Here is a 21288-nt window from a genome sequence, read left to right on the forward strand (position 1 = left end):
TGTTTCGATTAAAACACCTGCATGTACAGAGTTAAGCAAACAATTCTATCATAAACACACTTCTTATTGCGAGGGGAATATTTTTAACATCGTAAACAATCGGTGCTGATACCTGCAGGGTCTTCCTTCCGTGAACATCGTAATCACTTGCTTGCTCGAAAAGACTTTACTGTTAAGGAATCGGAATGTTCATGAGCGTCGTCTTAAAAGCCCACAAGTAGACACTGTCGTAAGCCACTTATTCTGTTGACGTCTGTTTTAATATTATCATCCCATTTGTGTCCATACAAAATGGTGGGTCTGTGCTCATTTGCTTTTACGTTGAATTCAATATTACTTCATAGGCGCTCTTTGGAGCTGGGGGTGCATATTAATTAACTTTGCAACAGACGGGTTTTTAAGTTAATTATCAGACGGGGGTAGCTACCCTCTTACGAGATACGACTGCGAGGACTACGGGGATGCATTAAATGATTGGAATGCGCTCTCAGAGTGAGCTCCCGATTGGTCGACGTGTCTGAATCTGAGGTAACGAGTCCTTTACCGGCTCCCGCTGTTATTACAGAGTTCATTGAACCGGGATTTTAATTGTAACTCTGTAATCGGTTTAATGTAATTTCGAGGGATGAAACTTCAGTAATATTGGACGCGGCTGTCGGTCATGCGCTGTGCGCTGTTGAAACTCTGGGTTTGCCCTGACAACGGTAGTACGACCGACGTTTCGTCGCCCTGGGTTCAGAAGAGGCCAAGAGGAAGCTGAATTATTGCCAACCGCTGTTAGCGTGGAGACTCTGTCTTCTTCGACGTGCGGAACACGAGTTTTGTGTTTGGTTAGGGAGTGCGAGACAAGCACAGCGTAAAAGGAGCGTAGGAGAGAAAAAAAGAGAATACATTTGGTAATGTGACAAGTTAAAATATTTGAGGCCGACTGTACCAACCCGAAGTTCCGTTCACAAATGAATTACAGCTGACTAAAATTAAGGGGGCCGCTCCCCGCGGTGCAGTTAGGAATCTTTTGTCTTCCCGTCTTCTGTGGATTAAAAATGCATGTTAAAGTTGTTGTCGGGAAATACGTAACAAACGCGGAGCGAGGCTGTTCGACAGAATTTGCGGAGGAGTTAAAAAGGGAACGAAGAAAATTAATTAACAGGGTCCTCCATAACTTGCGCTTGTCACCAACGTGCTTTAAAATCAAGGTTGGTGAAATGGGCGGGTAATGTAGCACGCGTGGGAGATAAGACAAATGTATACCAGATCTTGTTAGGGAACTCTTGACAGGAAGATGCCATTTGGAAGACTTGTGACGAGATCAGAGGATGTAAGGACATTGGCTTGAGGAAAAGAAGTGTGTGGGTTGATGCGGGCACGTGGCGGGCTGTTATCAACACTGTAACGGACTGGCGGATTCCATAAGTGACAGGGAATTTCTTTACCGGGTCAGTGAGTGACTTAAGATGAACAACTTACAAGGTAGTTCCTCGCAGGTGGTTTAAAATGCCGTATATAATCTAGAGTGGCGACATCTGGTCACTGGTTACGCGCGGTTGTCGTGTTCTGGCTGTAACAGAGGCACTTCGTTGCCAATCCTGGGATGAATTTATCTTGATTTGGTGGCCTCCATTGTCAGCGTAATTGATGCTGGTTTCTGTTCCCTTGTGATCAGCAAAGTGTTTAGTCATGGCGCCCTCTCTTCTGCTGCGTCATGTCCGCTGTTCTTGTGCCGATTATACTCGTCTGTGATGAAGTTGTAATAGACTGAACGCCGACTATTAATACGAACAATTTGTTTTGCGTGACTTTGCAAATTTACAATCATCATAAGGCCTCTCTTTTGTAACAGTGTCATGTTTATTCATTGCACTTCATTGTTTTGCGTCAGCACATCTTAGCCTGAAGCCACAAGGAACGAAATGGAATAAGAGGCAGCTATTAATTACGTACGCATCATCTAGCTAATATTAGATTGACTAACAACCCCTTCCATGCTGCTCACGAGATACGTCGATCACAAGCACTGAATACGTTTTGGTGTTTGCACATTCGGTTACTATGTTTTATTAATAGCTTGCCGCATTTTATAGGAGAAACGAGAAATGCTAGTCAAGCATTACGTTGGTAACCCGAAGGAAGGTTCAGTTTGGGAGACGTAGGCGGTGCCCGAATTTATAACTTGTGTTGGGCAAGGCCGTGGTCTAGGCAACACGGAGTTTTCCTCCGGGGGCTTACCCGGTTTCTCCGTGGCATCCCAACAATTACTCCATTCACACACAGAAGAAGGCAATGGCAAACCACTTCTGGATCATCTGCCAAAAACGTATATGAACAGGTCCCAGTCCGAGAAAAGGATGGATGGATCCTGTTCATATGGACCTGTCGTCAGACAGAACACTAAATAAATAAATAAATAAAAATAGGCGTAGGTTGGAGTATAATATTAAATGGTATCTTGAAGGTATGCAGTGGATTCATCTGGCTTATGAGAAGTTCTAGTGCCAGGCTGCTGTGTACATGACAGTGAACCAGGTTCTGTGAAAGGCGACGGAATATCTTGAGTATCTGAGCTACTGTCGACTTCTGGAGAAGGGCCTGTCTCCATGGACTTTGCTACTTTTTTGCTGTGAAATGCATGCAGTTAGCAGCTGCGCGCAGTTCAAGGCCTTGACACAAGCCTTTGTTCGTAATAAAACTAAAAACAATTCACTTATTCGGTTTTTGAATCGCCCCGTTGCGTCGTACGGGTTTGGAATTGGAAGTTTTGGCGTGTTGTAATGGGCCCTTGTGTTAGTGCTAATGGGTATCGAACACGATGTGCTAACACCTTTCTGCACATATGTGACATGTACGTGAATGGACTGCCAGTGTGATCCGGGATTAATTCGGTTCGAACTGCACGACGTGAGATTGATGAACGAACACAAAACTTCGCAGATGCACCGAAGCTCGCTGCTGGAAACAATGCTGACCCGGTATGTCACTGTATAAATTAGATCCATTTTAATATTATCTTCTGAGGTTGACTCCGCGTTAATTCGTGACTGCCTACGCATCTGCTGCTTCAATCTTCAGAACAGAAGTAGTCTTCTACCTGAAGATGGATTGTACGCAGTGTAATAACACAGAATATACCAGCGCGTATGTTTATTAAGACGAACACAGAATGGACCTGGAGGCTGGCTTGGAGCGTTTCTGCTCTCAAAAGATTCTCACAGCGGCGACTATGCAGAGGTATGATCAGAAGTTTTGACGGCGGCTGAATTCTTCTCGGGCTATCAGACGTGTCAGGTGGCTGTATGGAGAAAACGGCAAAGTGTCGAGAACCATCTTCGTCCTCTTCCTCAGGGTACTGAAGAGGTTGGAGGTCCCTTCCGTGCTCTGTATGTACGTGCCCCAGCCCCGTAATCGTGGCTGCACGTTAGCGGGAAGCTGGGCCAAAATACCGAGGACGTCACTGCACACTCCAGCTGTTGTTGTGCGTTCATACATTCCAGCGTTTCGGTGGAACTTACTGTCGCCATCTTCAGGGCTGAGAGTCCAGACGGAGGCCCAACCAAGGACAACTTGGTTGTTTGGTTATCTTAATTTTGAATTTGTAATGAGAAGAATGTAGTCGTCGTTGGTTCTTCAGAGAGCTTCACTTTTGTCGTGCTTACGTCACGCGTATGTATCCCGCGTTAATGAACGTGGCAGCAGGTTAGCTCAGCAAGGCAGTCACTCTGCTTGATTAATGTGGCCCGCCCTACATAGACGCTGTCACGCCGCGTCTTTGATCCACCCTTGGCTCTGCTATTGTCCTATTTCGCGGTGCGGTGGATATTCTGGGGTTTTCTTAAGTACATCTTAGTGGAACGTCCCGTCAAAACCACTTCGTTGTGGTTGGAACACGGCCGTTCTAGGAAAAAAATTTAAAAGCCGCTGATCCAGTCGAGAAATTTCCCGCTTTCTGTTCAACCAGAATGTTCATTGCCGTGTTCGCATAAGCCAGCCACTGAATCGTGTACTTTGCCAGATGAGTCCATTCCTCACCTTCACATATTATTTCAATATTGTCCTGTCGTCTATGCCTAGGTCTTCCAAGTGGACTTTTTATTTCACGCTGTGCTCCGTCCCCTTTTATCTGACTGCTGCTTCTGTGTGTCCGTTGTTCCGACATATTTTCTCGCGTTCCTCCTCTGTCCTTGCTTAGACCCGGAAGCTTCTCAGCTTTCGGCAGGCGGTCTGTCACTTTGAAGTGGACAGTGGCCGAGCCTCTGTGGACTTAGTAAAGGGAAGGGTTCCTACCGCCTCTCCTGATTTTATTGCTTGTTATTAGTTTTATGGTGGCATAGGTGAAGAATAGCCTTGTTAACGTACAAGGCAAACACCACTGCCAAGCGTCTCAAATTAGCTTCCCTCCCGTCCGTCTCTGGTGACTTGGGGACAGCTCCCCCTCCTAATGGCGTCAGTTCGCGCCCACGAAGGTATTTTGTCAGTTTGCAATCTGCGGTCCTTATTTGATAAGGCAACATGGATTTATGTTATATTAGAAAGTTGCTTTGAACATCGTTGCATAGAGGCCAACCAATCTTTCTGCTTTCGGTAGCAAATGGCGGCCGTGTGACAGAAGACAGGAGCTATACTAGAGCCATCTGATGTAGAGTAACAAAGTGATACGTCTTATGTTTTAAAATAAGCCACTGCAGCTTCATTTCGTGTCGTCCACGATTTATAATAGAGGACCTTCTCGCCTTTCGATGCGGTGTAACTTGTGTAGTTGATGCACAGTCGCGAATTAAAAAGCCGGGCTCGTGTCTGTGTTCTGTGCGCTGTGAATTGGTCGCGTGCCATCTCGCACGTAAATAACTGACTGACACTGCCACAAGTAATCGATCCCGCGCCTTTGCCTCGTATTGTGAGCGGATGGTGAATTATTTGTTTCGCTGCTAATGGCCTCTGGTCGCTACAACAGGCGATGATGTCCTCTGTCGCCGGCGATGGACTTTTTCTAAAGCTGCCGCAACTGCTTCTTTGTTATAATCATCATCATCATTATTACAGCCTGATGACGTGAAGAGCAGAGACGGCTTGGGAAACCTCTAAGCTGATGAGAGTATAAATCGAAACTCATTTTGGAGTAATAGCAGAGAAATGTGAAGGAGAAAATTGAATTAAACTGGTTCGCTACAGGGACCGGTGGCGGGCTCTCGTGAGCAGGATAACGAACGTGATGCTGCCATAAAAGTCGAGAAATACCTTGATCAGCTGAGTTCAGAATAGTGTTTTAATGCAACAGAGGAGCGTGCAACCACCTGCTCGCCTTCCACTGAGACAGATTTCATCCCGCCCAGAATAATATAAGATTCTGGGCCAAGTCATTTCAACTGAGTCTGAATTTTAATCTGTCTCTCCCAACCGGTGTCTTCTCGTAATATTTTCCGCAAAAAAAAAATACTTTGGCGTTGTTTGTTTAACGTGCTTTTGACTCCGTTTAAAGCCAATGTGGTCTTTGGACATATTTGATTTGAAAAATCAAACTGCCGTTTTAATTGATCTGCGGCAGTGCCGGGCACAAATACTTCTTGGTCACGTGACTTAATCAGCTCGCAGCCAACACGCCCGTCGGAGAAGGTTTGACGTAACCTAGTTTTCTAAACTATTGAATTGCATCAAACGGCTGGTTGTTGTTACCGGCCCCCACAGAATAGTCGGACTGTATTTGAACAGTGAGTCATCACGTTGGCCGTGCAGGAGAGCGCGCGGGAATCGAATTGTCAAGTGTCGGCTCTCCTTTGCTCTTCGTGATGCCGTCGGACGCGTCCGATTACTTGATTGGTGGGTGCGGAGTCCATGCGGTCGCAGTTTCTTGGAACATTTCGACGGGCTCTCCAATCTGTCGTTTCTCTTTGCGTGAGGAAGTTGCGTCTGTGCGTGCGTTTCGATGTTTCGCGTAGAAATTGTAGAACGTACTTGATCAAATGTGATAATTTTGGGCTGGAGGTCGGCTGTACGTTCTATCAGAAGCTTTGGCCTCTGCCTCCGAAGCCCAGGATATGATCTGCGACGCAGTGAAGTCTGAAACCCCACATCGCCGATTAATTCTCTGCCTGTTTTGCTTGCATGGGGCGTCTTCTGTGCTTCGGTTTGTGTTGATACAGCGCCTTCGGACTGGGATTTTAATCCCCCCTCCCTCCCCCCCCCAAATGTTTTTTGACGAGGTTTGCCGACACCTGTTGCTCGCAGTTATGATCCCTTCATCACGTGTTTGATCGTCGTTTGTCTCCTGCGGGCGCTCTGAGGAAACATTTCCGCCGTGAAACAATGTGGAATACTTGTGCGCAGTATTGTCGTCTGAAGTAAGCAGTTTTAATGATTTCAGTACGACCTGGCGTAGAATATTGACAGATAAAATGCAGGCAGACTGTGAATCTACTTTGGAACTCCCTGTATTGGGGATCAGCCAACGCAGGGTAACACGGACGAACACGTTCACGCCGGGAATGGCGTTCGAACCCCCAGATCCCAGTTCAGGCGATCTGTTCCAGACGAATCGCGACTCGTGGCTTGCGGTTTCGCTGAGTGGACGCCGTGGCTTTAGCCTCAGACGTGCCCGGCCCATTTGCAAATTGCGTCGCAGTGCTGCTGATTAAAGTCTGGCACCGAACAGAGCGACTTTGATAAAACGAGATTATCTGTCCCTGAGAACAAAGTCTCTCCTCTGGAACAGACTCCAACAGGTGGGCTGGCGGACCTACTGTGTCTTCGTCTGGTTCCAACCCAGTCGTATTTATCCAGGAAGTTCGACGTGGCTCTAAAACCTGATGATTCCTTTTACGAACTTTTAATTAGAGCTTCTTCAGCGCGATGCTTAATGAGTATTCGCTGCTTCGAAAATTCACCAAGTCGAGTCCCAAGTCTTTTTCACCGAGATGATGCCGGATGGGCGCGTGCGCTTCGAAAAGTTACGAAAACGCACCAGTTCGTTTCGCCATGTCTGTCTGTCCGCCCCGCGTGTGAATACCCCAGAATGTTGGAACGGACATTCCTGAGCTTTGATGCATGGGGAGTTTCGCTCGAGTCCTTTGCCTGGGTCACTTCGACTTGTCGTGCGCTGGATCAGGACGTGGCTGGCGGCTGAGTTTCGGCACAGGCTGTAGGCGCCATCTCTTGCCGCGTTCCCCAGGTGCCCCGGTGTCTCCGTTGTCATAGCGATGCAGGACAAAGCAGACTCTGCTTGGTGGTTAAATTACTGAACGTATTGATCCGTTGTCATGCCATGTGCACTCAAGTGGCGGGGTCCCTGCACTTTTGGCGTTGCTCTCTTATTAGTTTCTGTGACTGTACTTCGTCAGCCACGTCGAATAGCAAGGAAGTGACGTCACGATCAGAGACTTCCGTTACTTTGGGACAGATCTTTTGAGCGCCTGAATAAATTCACGTTGCAACACACACACACACACTCTCATGAAAAGAGGGGGGAAAGCGATCGCGTTAACCGTGTTAGCCATGTTCGCCCGGCTGACACTTTGAAAAACTAAAAATAATGCGCAGTTGAAGAAATCCGCGGCGAAATACACTCTCTCGCTGGCGCATTCTTAAGACGCACGTGGGCAGGGTCTTCCGGTGTCCTGGGTTGCTATGACGGCCGCGTCTTGTGGACCCGCGGGTCCCGCGACAGACGGTTCTCAGATGTGTCAGGTCTCATTTGTCGCCTCAGCCAATCACTTTTAACGTGCCCTGTGTTCGTATCGATTCGGTTAATAAAATCATCAGCTGCTTTTAAAATTCCTCTCAATGTGTAAATAAATCTGAATTTTTATCAAGGCAACTGTTGTTTCTGCACCAACATGATTACGCAGTTTGTAATTACTGAGTTCTCTGTTTGCCATTTCCACTCTAGTGAATGTAGGAGCAAACTTGACGATTAATGTAATCCATACTACGTAATATAAACACGCTGTCCTTGCAAAATTGCTGATTTTCGTCCGAAAATAACAGAGCATGTGAAAAGGCCTTTTAATCAAGCAGATTAAAAACTTCTGTCAGAGGTAGAGTATCACATCGGGAAACAGAGATATTTTGTGTTTGGGACCGACACTTCAGATGTGAAATTTGCACAGCACTACTGGAGCCAGCTTCACGGCTCTTTATTAAGGCGACATTTACTAATGCGGTTAATGTGACCTGCATCGTTGTGACACGTGCCTTGTCACTGCTATAATAACAAAGCCCACAACTGGACTCAACCTCGAGCCACTTAGTTTCATCTCCCTCCCATACAACTTTTATGTTCGTGATATCCATCTTAATGTTATCCTCGGTGTTCGAAATGAGTTCAGTTGAAAAGGCGGTCATATATCACGCAGACGTAGTCGCGAACAGTCGGCACAGAAGTGGCCCTGGCTTGTTTCAAGCGAAGATACTGACAAGAGTAACTTCAGGACAGGCGACGACCAGTTCTGGGTTCGAAACGGGTACCTCCGGCATGCAAGTCGAAGTAGCTGAGTCAGAAACGCGTCGCTCCTGGTTCCATCTCCGGTAGGGCATCTGGGTTCTAATCCCTGGGGCAAAGGTCACAAGGAAGTTTAAGCTTTCCGATTGGCCATCTTGCGCCCATGTCTAGGGTCCGTGGATCTTTCATGTTGACAGTGTTTGACGAGAGACTGGTTTAGTGATGAATTGTGAAGGAACTGGTTGCGGCGTGTTTTGCGCCACGTGCATAACAAGCCATGGTCTATTTTACGTGTAGCGCACTTCATAAGCATCGCCCTCCGAACTGTTTTCAGAAGCAAATGAGGAGGAATCCGAGACGTGATACGCGAAGTTCTTTCTGATAATGGGCTGAATAGAATCTCTGATTTTCTGCGTTCGGAAGTTAAGCCCAAATTAGCGACTGCGTGAAAGAAATACGTCCGCTAAATGTTTTTAAGCGAAATCATTTCAGCGTTTGCAGCATTTGAACTCGTTAGTCTCTTACGTCATCATTAGCTTCAAGGGTAAATCCACTGGCCTGTTTCGTCCTCATTAAAATCTCCCGTGGTTTCGAAAGACTTCCAACATTCTTTTTCTTCTCCTGAATCATTATTCACGACTCTCGTTGGCTGACGATTTTCCATCGTGATTTACGACGAGTTTCCGCTGTTTATTTCTGTGGTGTGAAATTCTATGCATCTTTTTTGGATTAACTGACAAGAACTCAGTCCAGCCTCAAATTCCGTGTCCTTTTTTAAATTTGAGTTTTGATACCTGCATAGATCAGGTTCCTTGATCCGTAACAAGGTTTGTCGCTGTTTTCGATTTGAGCCAGTCAGCGTCAGTCGACCTTAGTCACGACTACGCTTTCCGTCGTAGCCTAGTGCAAACGTGCGTGCGAAGTGCCTTGTAACTCTGTCTCTGCTGCGCGCGCAACACGCCATCCTGTTTGAATGGTACAGTAGCAAGCAGCGTTAACACCACATCGCACGCCTTGGCGAAGTTACTTTACCCCTCGTCTGCACGGAACTCAGATTGACTAATTTTTTTTAAAAATTTGTATAATATCCGAAACGACGTCTGCTTCTTCAGTCACTTGTCAAAGTCCGCTGTTGTTTGCTAAGCTCTCGCGTCTTGTTAAGAATGTACGTTGAGCCGTTCTCATAAGCCGTCTTCCCGTCTCATGACAGAGAACATTGTATAAAATATGTACCACGTGCATTGCTTTTCAGAGAGTCAGTTTCTTATAATCTCGGGGAAATTACCTTATAATGCGCCGTCTTCTTTAATAACTCCGAGTTGTTTGCATTACGAAGTGGCTGTTGAAAGCCTCTTGATCAATAACGCGGGCAGAGTCGCTGTACAATTTGTGGAAAGATTAACAGAGCCGGAGCCTGAGAACTCGCTGTCTGCTGTGTCTTGACGTCGGGCAGATGATCAATAAATAGTCCGTGCTCTTGCTGATACGAATTGGAAGTACCCGTTGCCCGTTTCAGGGCCGGCAGGGGGGGGGGGGGGAATTATGGCAGCGAAATTCGTGGCGCTTACAAAGATCTGCGGTTGAATGTGACCACAGTCCTTGAGAAACTAACAGCATCTTAGCTGTTCAAGAAATTCTACTGTATTTACGGAACCAGGGAAGGGTCGTAGCCGTGTTCGCTACAGCCCGTCGTTCGACTATCCTGAGGTGCGTTCCTCATCCCTGCAGGCCTTCCGACTAACGAACGCGCAGTTTGCTCGTTGGCCTGATCGCCATGCAACGGGTGTCCCACGAGCCACTTTTTATCCCGGGACATCACGGTTCACGAGATGCGCGTGGCCGGACACGTTTACGCGCTGTGAACTCGGCATTGTACAACGCCTCTGAAACGTCCCGTATCACGGCGCGCCAGGCCAGAGGACAACCGTATTTGTGCTCACCGCATCGAGGACCTCAAATACTCTTCAGTCGTGTTGTGTTTTCTTGGAGGTGGAGAAGGAATTCTCTGACACATGCAGAAGCGCCGTGTAACGCGCTCTTTCGACACGGCCGCAAAATATGTCAGTCCCCAAGACTTTTATGTCGCTATAACCCACCTTTACCCGAAGTACGCTTCGGCGTTGCCTGGGAATCTTTGACGTCCTTAAGCTTTTCCGCCCTCGATTTTTATCTTTGGAATCGCGAGTTGCCTGCAATGGACACGATCCTCAGCCGGTTCTATCCAACTCACGAGTATCCGAACATCCCATTTATTTCCGGGGTTTCCATCAAAATTCTGCGCTCCGTATCTCACACGTCGGATCGTTAAGCAGTGAACGCGCCCGTGGGGTTGGACGCGTTTGTGCCCTGGGCGTTGTTAATATTTGCCCATTGGCCAGAGAAAGAAGCTGCTCATGCATTCATAACCCTCTTTTCAATTTAATGAAACATTTGTTTCAACTCGTTTCCCCTTTGACGTGTTGTTTTCGTATCATTAACTTTAAAAGTTTTCATTTTATATTTTCACAAATGTGAACGAGTTTAATATTGCGTATCGAACGTGATAATTACAGTTTTGTTTCTGTTTAAGCATAAAACGCTGAGTGTGTGGTAATTTAATCAGCGTTTCGCATTGTTTTCTCGTTACTCCTGGCCCCGTAGTTTTCAAATATAAACAGGCCTGTTTACCGGCTTGTGAATTTTTAATTATCCGGTTTACTTCAGATCTCGTTAAAGCGGATTTACAAAAATTCTTCTGAACTTCAGGGTTAAGCAGACACTTACCTCAGCGGTCCGTTCTTTTGCTTTTTCCCTCGTCCCCATTTCTATGGCGCTCGGGGTCCGTCATGTTTGTACTCAGGTACTCCGCGACAGCAGAATTCCGACACCCGCATGGCCGACATTCTTGTAAGTCTGCACACTCGCACACTGTGCGGTGTGTGACTCGTCTCCTGCTGTGTTATCATCTACATACGTAAACTGCAGTAACAAAGCAAAGCAAAACAAAACACGGAATGTTGTGTCAACAGAACGGAAGCATCGATTAGCGATAAACATAACAGACAACAAATATTCTACGTTCTGTCGCTCCGTAGCAACGGTTATGCGATCTGAAAATTCGTGTTCCGTGACGCTGTATCTGTGCTGCAGTCCAGGAATGGTTATCCGACACCGCGGATCATCCGGAGTTTCATCACATCCGAAATACGCCCGGGTCTTGAACATGGTCCTGTTTAAAATGCATTATCGGTGGTATCTGAAGCCTCTGCCGCAGTGTCCGTTTTGACAAGCTGATAGTCGTTGAACTGAAATATTATTTACCTGCTCACAAGCGCCCGTTTTATCCACACAACACACCATATCGTTGTCCGGGTCACGATTCTAACCTGGGACTTGCAGAAAGTCTGTTAATGCGTGCTCTACGCCTTGTTCGTTTCATTTTTACTTGTGTGCAGACTTTTAGTTTGGGAGAGATTAAAAATGCACACAGAATTTTAGCCGAAAAACGTGCGAGTTAGTGGCAGTTTTGAAGGTTTGGCGTGGATGGCAGGCAATGCGAAAATGTATCTCAAAACTAAACTTATGAAGACTAAAGATGTCAGTAAAAAAGAGCTGGGATTTCTTGACCGTGTGAGCTGTTAGCTTCTTCAGGACGAATTTTCCCCATACAGTTGGTCGATAACCGGCGAACAATCGAGTCCTTCACATCCCGTCAGACGCCGGCCACTGCGTGACGCATTTCCATCCTAAGGAAGTTATGTAAATATGTTGCCATGGCGACAGGGCTCGATTGTATCTCGTTGTTACTAAATTAACAATTAGATAGGTGTTCCTTCAGTCTTCGTCTCACGAGCTCCCCTCGTCTTTACCCACGTGTCTTTGTCGGCTCCACAGCCATTTCCTTAAAATCCATTTTAATATTATTCTCCCACAACCGCCTGGGTCTTCCGACTTGTCTCTTCCGTCATGGCCAAATTCTGATTGGTTCTTGGGTCATGTAACGACGTTTCTCAATTGCAATGCGTCGAGCAGTAAACGATGAATTTGAAAGGATGTGGAGGAGGCCGTCGTGGGTGTGTGCCCGCGTTTTCCACGAGGCCCTACAGAGACCAGCGTCGGCCTGTACAGTTCACGAAAAATCGCAGCCTGTCGGTTTGTTCCGACGTCTCCTTATTTCCTGCCCCGTCCTGAATTCAGTGCTGAGCTGCCTTATCGCTGTCGCAGCGGAAGGCCCTTTGTCACTTCCAGGGTGTTGAAACAGCCGGGCGAGATGTTCGTGTGGGCGATAAAGTTTATTGAATCATCATAAGGCTACGTCAACACTCTACCCCGCGCATTCTGAGTCGGAAATGTGGAAAATCAATTTCCGCGTTTTGAGCAGCGACACGAGGGACTCTTGCTTCTGACACCTCTCGGAAGTGCACGCGTACACACGGCGCATTCGGTTGGCCTCGTCTTGTTACCGTCCCGTCAGATGCCAGGCTCGCCGTTGTACGAGAGTGGACAGGTTCCTGGACTACTTCACTTTCGAAGGGAAGGAGATCAGGATCTGTGGCCCAAGCGGAGTTCGATCTTGCGGTCGTTTGCGCAGGATCAAACAGTGCCAGCCCACGAGGTATAGGTGGTACATGCACTTACCAGTGTTCTTTATAAAGTGTTTGTGTTCTGACAGTGACAAGTCTATATTCGGCATGGCTGAATTCGATCGACGCCACGGGCGGACAGAACATGCCTCTAGCTGTTATTCTGGTTCGTTTTTCTGGGTGTGAAAAGTGAAGAAGGCGTCTGAGGTTGCGTGTCGAGTGAAGACGGCCGTTAACAGTGTCTTGAGGCAAGGGTAGAGCCCGACCTCCCGCGAGGCGGAGCGCGCCAAGTGTTCGTGTCAGATCGCCATAACAGAATCATCGTAACGTGAGACAGAAGTTGCGATAAAGTAGGGATATTTTAGAACGATGCAGACAAATCAAAATTAGATTCGCGAAGATATTAAAACCTCGATAAATTCAGCGGAACTCAAATAACTCTCATGTCGTTATAGTTCGTCTCGTAGACGGGATTCGAACGCCGACCTCCGGAGCACAAAGTAGGAACGATTCTTTGTCTGGTGTGAGTTTGTCTTCAGACGAGAAGCAAAGCAGGCAGCTTCTAGTCCCTTGATAAGGGGCATATTCGTTTAATTAAACTTAGAACGTATCGTGAATGAATTATCAAGACATGAATCACTAAGCAACCTGAGCAGAATTCTTGATAAGGTAATGCGAGGTATCTTCGTCGCAGATACGCCCAGAATGAAAGTGCGACCTTTGCCATCCATTCATCCACCAGACGATAATACTAGAATTGGTTTGGAATATTGAAGTGGATTAATCTTACTCAGGGTACAGTCCAGAGGAATAGGTTAAGTTAATTGGCACGCTGAAGTATCTTCGGGGACCGTAAAGAAACAGTGAATTTATTTCCGAGGTGTCGCCTGGGTGTGTTGGAACACCAGCAGAAGTCATTCGATGCATGTGAACGATGAGCTTCGTTGAGTCGGTAAGGAACAGTTTTTATGGTGACTGAAGAGAACCTAGGTAACGGTTGTTCGCGAAGGTCAATTTTCTTGGGGATATTGGATCCCGGTGTCTGTGAAATGCGAAGCACCTCGGTACGTCTGTGAGGAAGGCGCTGTGTGTGTTCTAGACGTCCATTGTGTGCCTCAAAACACGCCAAGGTTTACATATAAGTGAAGGCAGCGTAGTGTATCATATGGCAACCCGGGCTTCACGACGAAACAAGTGTTCTGCTTTGCGTTCTGCAAATCCCCTTTGTCTCATCTGCTTCAGCGAGTGTGACAATGGAATTCTGGCAGGATGCGAGGCTTGTCCTCACACGTGCCGTCTCGTTATTTCGTTGAGGCCGAGTTTCGTTTGCGCACGTTGGTCGAGTCCATTCTTAAGGGGGTGGGCGGTGGGCGGTTTAACTTGGCAGTATTAATTAATATAAAATGTAATTACCTCGATGGAACACAATACTTGAGAAGGTAACAGTCTTTCAGGTGGTCGGAAAATTATCCGCCGCCTATGCGAAATACAGGTTTAAGGTTGCCCTTAGTTAGGAAGGCGACGGTACGTGTGAGACTTTAATGACACGGCAGTGAGCAACTTGTGACACTGTGCAAGCTGTCAGTTCCCCACCTGCCCGTTATTTCGATTTGCATTGCAAATGGCGGAAGTCTAGTTCTGCGGCCAACATGAAATAAAGAGACGGTGGTAATCTATGCATGTTGCGAGCCAAACAGAGGTAAATACGGAAGTCGGAGATGAAGATCCTCTTGCAGCAGCACGCCACGGCGCTGTGCTCCTGTCTCCGATCAATCATTGACTGTTTGCCAATAGAAGGCGCGCACACACAGCGAAAATGTCTGTTCTCTTATTGGCTTACTGTCTTGGTGGTGGTTGGTGATCCATCACGTGTGGAATTAAAAGAAATCCAGACGTTTGATCGTCGCGATGGTTTTGCAGGAAATGTGTTCGTGGGTCTGCGAGTCGACGTTTCGTCACAGTATTCAAATTTCTTGATATGTAAACTTTACTTTTGACTTGGATAAATAGATTATTTGTGAAATTGCGGTTATCCTCTGAAAAATTTTTACTCTGATTCCGCTGTGTGTTTAACGCGTTGTATAAGACATTTGGTAGTACGCCTCGTTCTTGTCGCGTGATAGACGCTCATTAAATTGTTAACTTGCTCTGTTACTGGCAGTGGTCGTCGGTCTTTGAAGTAATTGGACCGCGCCATGATTCAAGTTTCGTGGTTCCTTTACGTAGAAAACGACCAAGCATATATATTTATTTTTTATGCTACTGGTGGTCACGGAACTTCGGTTGGGTCGTCTTTAAATAAACAACGAACATGCGATGACCAGAGCAAGAACTGTTTGCTTGCAGTGCGAATGGGTTTTTGCAACACTTTTGCGCATTGTTAAATTAATTCCCGCCGTAGTTCCTCCAGGTTTAAATTCCGTTATTCGCCAGGTAATTCACTTGAATTCCGGCTGAACGGGAAAAAAACCAATTTGTACCTGGAATAATAGATTCGTACGAGCAGTAAATGAAAACCCAGTCGAATGGAGTGAGGGCAAAGTCACATAGAAAATTATTTTTTTTAACTGTGGATTATGATGCGTGTCGGAGTCACTGGCTGAACCTGAAACGAGTTCGCTTTTCGCCGATCAGACTGCGTCGCGTCACAAGGCGGAAGGTCACACTGTGTGTCACCCCGCCAGAACTACGACTAGAAAACTTAAATTATGTTATATTATATTATGTGCGTGCTGTACTCTGTGCCCATCTCGTTCGCCTTGGTTTGATCTTACGAATAATATTTTTAGAGGACGCAGATGCTGTGGATATGATCAAATCAAGGATGGTGAGATGGGCTGGGCATGTAGCAGACCACTCGAACGACCTACGCGTGGATGTGCTCTTATGGGCAGGACAATGAACCTTCGGGTTCCGGAAAGTGCTGCAACGCATGACCAAGGTGAGCGACTATCAGCTTCTCATGTTCTGATACGCCCACGCAGTTTCGTCAACATCTGGACTTTGCCGCCCCCCCCCCCCCCCCGAAATACCCACACGGTGGACTTGGTAACTGGTGAGCCTTCGAACGCTGCTAGTGGCTACACGTGTCCTGTGTTTCCAGCGCTGTCTGTTGGAGAGAAGTCTCGTAAGGGGATCCATTAGCGAAACTGAACTTTCAAAACAAGTGAACAAAAGCTGTGCGTGACGTCACAGTGCCTTGATCAATGAAACGTGAAGCCTGATCATCAAATACCGACTCCATTCTTCAGTAATGAGAGATTTTCTCGGCATGCTAATTCGATTTTGCTCCTGCGAGTTCCTGAGGCACATATCGGGTTACGCGTGGAATAGACAGAGGAGATCAGGTAGCAGCGAACGGCGAGATTCTGCCTGGATCTCATTTTGAAATAATTGTTTCTCTATTGTTTTATTCGTTTCTTCTTTTCATTTTCACGTCGTTTCGCTCTCCCTTTGTTCCGATCCGTCAAACCCATTTTAAACCCGCGGGTTGATGTGACAGGAGAAGCCATTGCTAGAACGCGAATCCTCTGTCCAGCCGGATGCAGGGCATTAATGCACCGGGCATTTTATTACAATTGGATGCCACAGCAGTTGATGTATAATTTTTAGGCAGAGTGTTTCCTATCATTGTCCATTACAAATGTGGGCACTTTGTGCACGAAGTGTCCTACAGGAGATACATTGTCGCTCGATTTTGTTCCTTACTGAAATTTCTGTTTTACTTACTTCAGTTTTATCATCTGGAATTCCAGCCATGCCTTGTGTGTTGCAGTGCAGCGGCAGTACGCGCTGTTTCTCGACGTCTGCCGCGCCGCGACGCTCCAACGAGTCGCAGTGCCCGATCCTCCACCAGCACGGCGCCAGGCAGGGGGGTGTCGCCAAGTTGACGCGGAGCAAAGCCAGCAGCCAGTCCTCGGCTGCGCCCTGTTTGACTCTGTCCCACCACAAGAAGCTGAGGTTCGCCCTGGCCAAGGAGCGCAAGGCCTCCACCACTCTGGGCATCATCATGAGCGCCTTCACCATCTGCTGGCTGCCCTTCTTCGTCCTGGCGCTGGTCCGGCCCTTCCTGAGTAGCGACCCGTCCCCCATCCCCCCGTCTCTCTCCAGCCTCTTCCTCTGGCTGGGCTACGCCAATTCCCTCCTCAACCCCATCATCTACGCCACCCTGAACAGGGACTTCCGGAAACCGTTCCAGCAGATTCTCTTCTTCCGGTGCGGGTCGCTGAACCACATGATGCGAGAGGAGTTCTACCAGTCGCAGTACGGAGACCCGGAGCATCACTACTCCGTCATCAACAGCAGTCATCAGTACCAGGTAGCTCGGGAGGACGACGTGGAAGAAACTGCACCGGGGCTTGAACCCGAGCGCACCGCCTCTGGCGCCTCGCCGGCCGCCGACGAGTCCTTCCTGTGATAGACACTTCCGCCGGCGAGTTTCCGAAACTTTCTGACCCCCGCTGTCACCGGTTCTCTTCGTTTCTGAAATCTCTACAAACTGCCCTTGAAATTACCTCCTTATCAGGCGTTCTTCTCGCTCTAGCATGTCCGTCCGTCCGTCGCGTTGTTGCGCACCAACAGGTGCAACAACGACCTAAGTGATGTGACGCGAAGGGCGCCTTCAGAATACCAGTGTACTCCAGAGAGTGCACTTTTCCGGTCTTGTTGTGTTGTGCACCGTTGCACCAGGGAAGTCTTTAAATGCAGAGAAGTTTTTGTTACCATGGAAACCGAATTATTGTGTTAAAAATAATTATGACGTCACATTTCGCCGTCTGCCGCCTTAACGTTACCACTAAATTTTAATACGTACGTAATAAATACATTGTAAGTGAGGCATTCGCGTTGATAATTTGCGAGCAACTCAGATAAGAAATCAGACGCTTAACAATGTTTATTTGTGGAACGTAATGCAAAATTTGAAGGTTTTCGTTTCACTTTTCGCCGTACTGACCCAACGAAACAAAATAAATGAAAGGAGAGATACCCAAAGAAAGTTTATATGTATATAACTCCAGCCATGATTTACTTAACAGCAGAACTCCAAGTCGAAATAGGCAGACATGTGACGTCAGTACTGGGCTTGTGTATTTACTGGCTAAGGAGGAAAGGGTTAACAAAACACTGTTCGTACGCTCAGCGCTCTAGCTGAGAGAACGTAAGTTTTACGCGGCGAGCTGAGGTCACAAGTGCGAGGGGTCAGACCGAGCTGAAAAACGAATTTTAAGGAAACGTCCTCCGGGTTTCCCGGAACATAGCAGAGTGCTGCCGCCTTACCCTAAATACAAAAGGGCGATCAGATTTCGTCTGGTGCAGCGAGAATCACGAACAGACTTGGACCGCATTTCGGTCTAAAGTGGGGCCTGATGTTGGTGGGCCGTTCTCTTCTAGAGCTTTCCTCAGGTAAAATTACTTTCTGAATGGCCTACGCTTCGTGGCGTTTAGGGCAACGCCGCTGTCTTGAGTCAGTTTCCTTTACTCTCTGCTGAAGAAACGTCACAGATAGTGAAAGGATGAAGTGTCCGTGGTTTATATCGCAAGACTGTACCAAGGAACATTTAAATGAACATTTTATACTTAAATGTGTCAGTGAGTAATGGCGTCTGGTGATTGGATCCGTCATTGCATTTGCGAAACGAGTTGTTTATTATTTTAATTTTCTCGGCCTCCAGTTACCTAATGTCAGCTTAATTTAAATATCAGTATTATTTGTTCGTTTAGTTGCAAGCAGCTTCAGTGAAGACAAACCTCTCAATACGTTTTGTTAGCCGACATTTTACGCGTGCTTACACCCAAACCGTCCCAGTTTTTGGTGTCATGATAGGGCCCTTTTTAAGCGGAGGGCAGGCCTGTGGATTAGGCGTGGGGGCCAGCAGTCATCAACTGCACCTACTCGCAAAATGCCGGTGTTATCGGCGCTGTTTGCGTGTCGTATCGACCCACTTCCATTCGCGCACTAGCCGCCACTGCTCCGCCGCCCACAGGATCCTTTGATACAGTAACCCGGGTATGATCAGTGTATGTGTTAACGATATTTTACCGTGTTATCTGCCATCTTGTGTTCTATGGTCGCCCAGTGATTAATGACCGCGTACATAAGTTCGGATGGAGAGGGAATTTCAAGTTTGATGAAGGGAAATAAACTGTCAAACAAGTAACTGGCGACACTGTATACCGATAAGCGTGCGGGTTGCATTGACAGGCGAAGTTCGCTGTGACGGGAAATCCATTCACAGTTCCCATCCAGCGCTGTAACTGCGTTACAAATACAGAAGTAGAGGGATATTATGTGCTGGCTGTTAGACACGGCGCTGCGTAGTTGAATTATCCTTCGGCAGAATTTGTTGTTGTTAGGTTAGCATTCCTGCGGGCGAAACCGCAAACCCCACCCCCCGGCCCCACGATTTCTTGAAGTAAACCATTCTGAAACGACGAAATATACGTTTTTATTATGACCGAGTTTTATCCCCAATGGATCAGCGATCTCTTATTTGCCACCGTGGCGCCGCATGGTGATCGATTTATGAATTAAACGGTAACCAAAATATGAAACGGGTACAGACGTAAATCACTTTTGTAACAAAGACTTACTGGTGCTGGCAACATTGTAAGGAAGGGCCACAAAAGGTTTTGCCTGTGATGAATTGAAGTTTCTGTAGTGGGTCTGATCACCATTACAGTAATCCAGCGTCTGGAAAACGACGGTCGCCAAATAAGACGCCAGTTCCTTGAACGTGAAAGCAGTTGGCGAACGCTCGTGGCTTCAGACTTGCTTTCGAGAACTGCTGTTATATCTGGAGCTCCTTCACTTTGATTATCTCCCGATCTTCGTTAATCCCCGTTTAAAACAGTACGACGGCCCCTGACACACGTCGACTTACGCGAGTAAGTTTCTAAGTCACGTCCGCTGAGCTAGATGAGCCCTTGTACTTATTCGGCAGAGCTTCTTAATCGATCCTCCCGTAGAAATAGCACGAGGCACAAACCCAATAGAAGTGTGACAGCCTCCACCTGTGCAGATGTGACGTGTTTGTAGACGCATTATCACTGGCACAAACAGCGCGTTTTAAATACGCCGTGACGTCAGGACTTCGCTTTCACATTTTGGTACATGCGTGGATGCTGCGACGAGTGGACCCTGCTTGGTCCTGGTCTCCATATGAAATCATCGGAAGATTTCGTGTGTTGTGCGTGCAAGAAGGGTTCAAGTGAACGGGTGATGATGTGCGAGTAACTCAGCAATAAGGATCTTGATCAGGATGTCATTAATTCTGTTCTTGACGTGATTAGAAATTAATTTTGAAGAAAAAAGAAGAACGCGATGTGTTGGCGGTTTATAATCAATCATGTTAGCGAAACAGCATCCTGATTCGTGTTGCCATAGCAATTGCCGTGTTAGCAACTTCTAAAGTAAACTCTCTTCTACATGGGACGACTTGTGGTTCGCTGCTTGTATACTTTTGATAAATCTACTTGTGGAGAGACCCCCCCTCCCGTTTCCCCTCTTCCCCCCTGTTTTTCTTCTGTGTGAATGTGATATGTTTTATTAAAATTAGATTACATGGATGTTCTAGTTGCTCTGTGCGTTCTTCTTTTGTTTGTGTTACCTTTGAATAAAACTTTAAGCAGAAATGTGAGTAGCTAGAAACAGAGCAGAGAGAGAGAGAGAGAGAGAGAATTATGAGAATGTATGAGAGCGAAATGAACAATCGACCGCCCGCAGAGAAGTTTTGTTTACTTTTTTATAAATTCTCTTCCAGGCATGAGCGGGAATTCCATTACTGTATGTAAAACATAAAACATAAGGACCTGTGGACTGAAAACAGGCTGAGGAGAAAGCTGGTTGCCAGAATCAGAACTCAGGCCGCCAGCCACGAACCAAACACGCGCCCTCGAATGTCCAGCGGTGGAAGGCCGGGGGTTTGATTCCCGGCAGCAGCGCCGCTGGTTGTGGGACCGTCGACCCCCAGCAATTACATTTCTCAAACTACGACTTCATCCTTTTTACGACTCCAAATATACGACGGCAGCCCCCCCTCCTAGCAGTAATTTACGAAGGGGGTTATCGCTAATATAAGAAAAGGTCAACTGACCCACTCGAGAGACCTTGTCCCTGCAGGTGGACGACAGTGCCCTCAACTTTCGTCTTTCATGTTGGTCACAAAACATTTCCATCAACAGCATGCAACTTCGGTAGTTGATACATTGACATAAAATAAACGCCCAATGCTCACATACCTGTTGCGCTTTGTAATGGTCTATAAAAAGTCAACTTCAATCTACCACACCACGTCTGTGGAG

General features: G+C 47.0%; 1 protein-coding gene across 1 annotated transcript in view; it reads left to right on the forward strand.

The window, feature by feature from the left end:
* LOC110826737 (5-hydroxytryptamine receptor 1-like) overlaps nucleotides 1–20565 on the forward strand; it is a 40934-nt gene extending 20369 nt beyond the window's left edge. Inside the window, exon 2 of the mRNA XM_022057674.2 lies at nucleotides 16763–20565. Within this exon, the coding sequence (XP_021913366.1) occupies nucleotides 16763–17404 (642 nt within the window). The 3' untranslated portion in view covers nucleotides 17405–20565. The remainder of the gene's footprint in view (nucleotides 1–16762) is intronic.
* The last annotated feature ends 723 nt before the right edge of the window (nucleotides 20566–21288 follow it).

The sequence above is a fragment of the Zootermopsis nevadensis genome, unplaced genomic scaffold (genome assembly GCF_977971745.1).
Source record: "Zootermopsis nevadensis isolate Lab colony 2312 unplaced genomic scaffold, Znev_1.0 Znev_ptg000028l, whole genome shotgun sequence".
NCBI lineage: Eukaryota > Metazoa > Arthropoda > Insecta > Blattodea > Termopsidae > Zootermopsis > Zootermopsis nevadensis.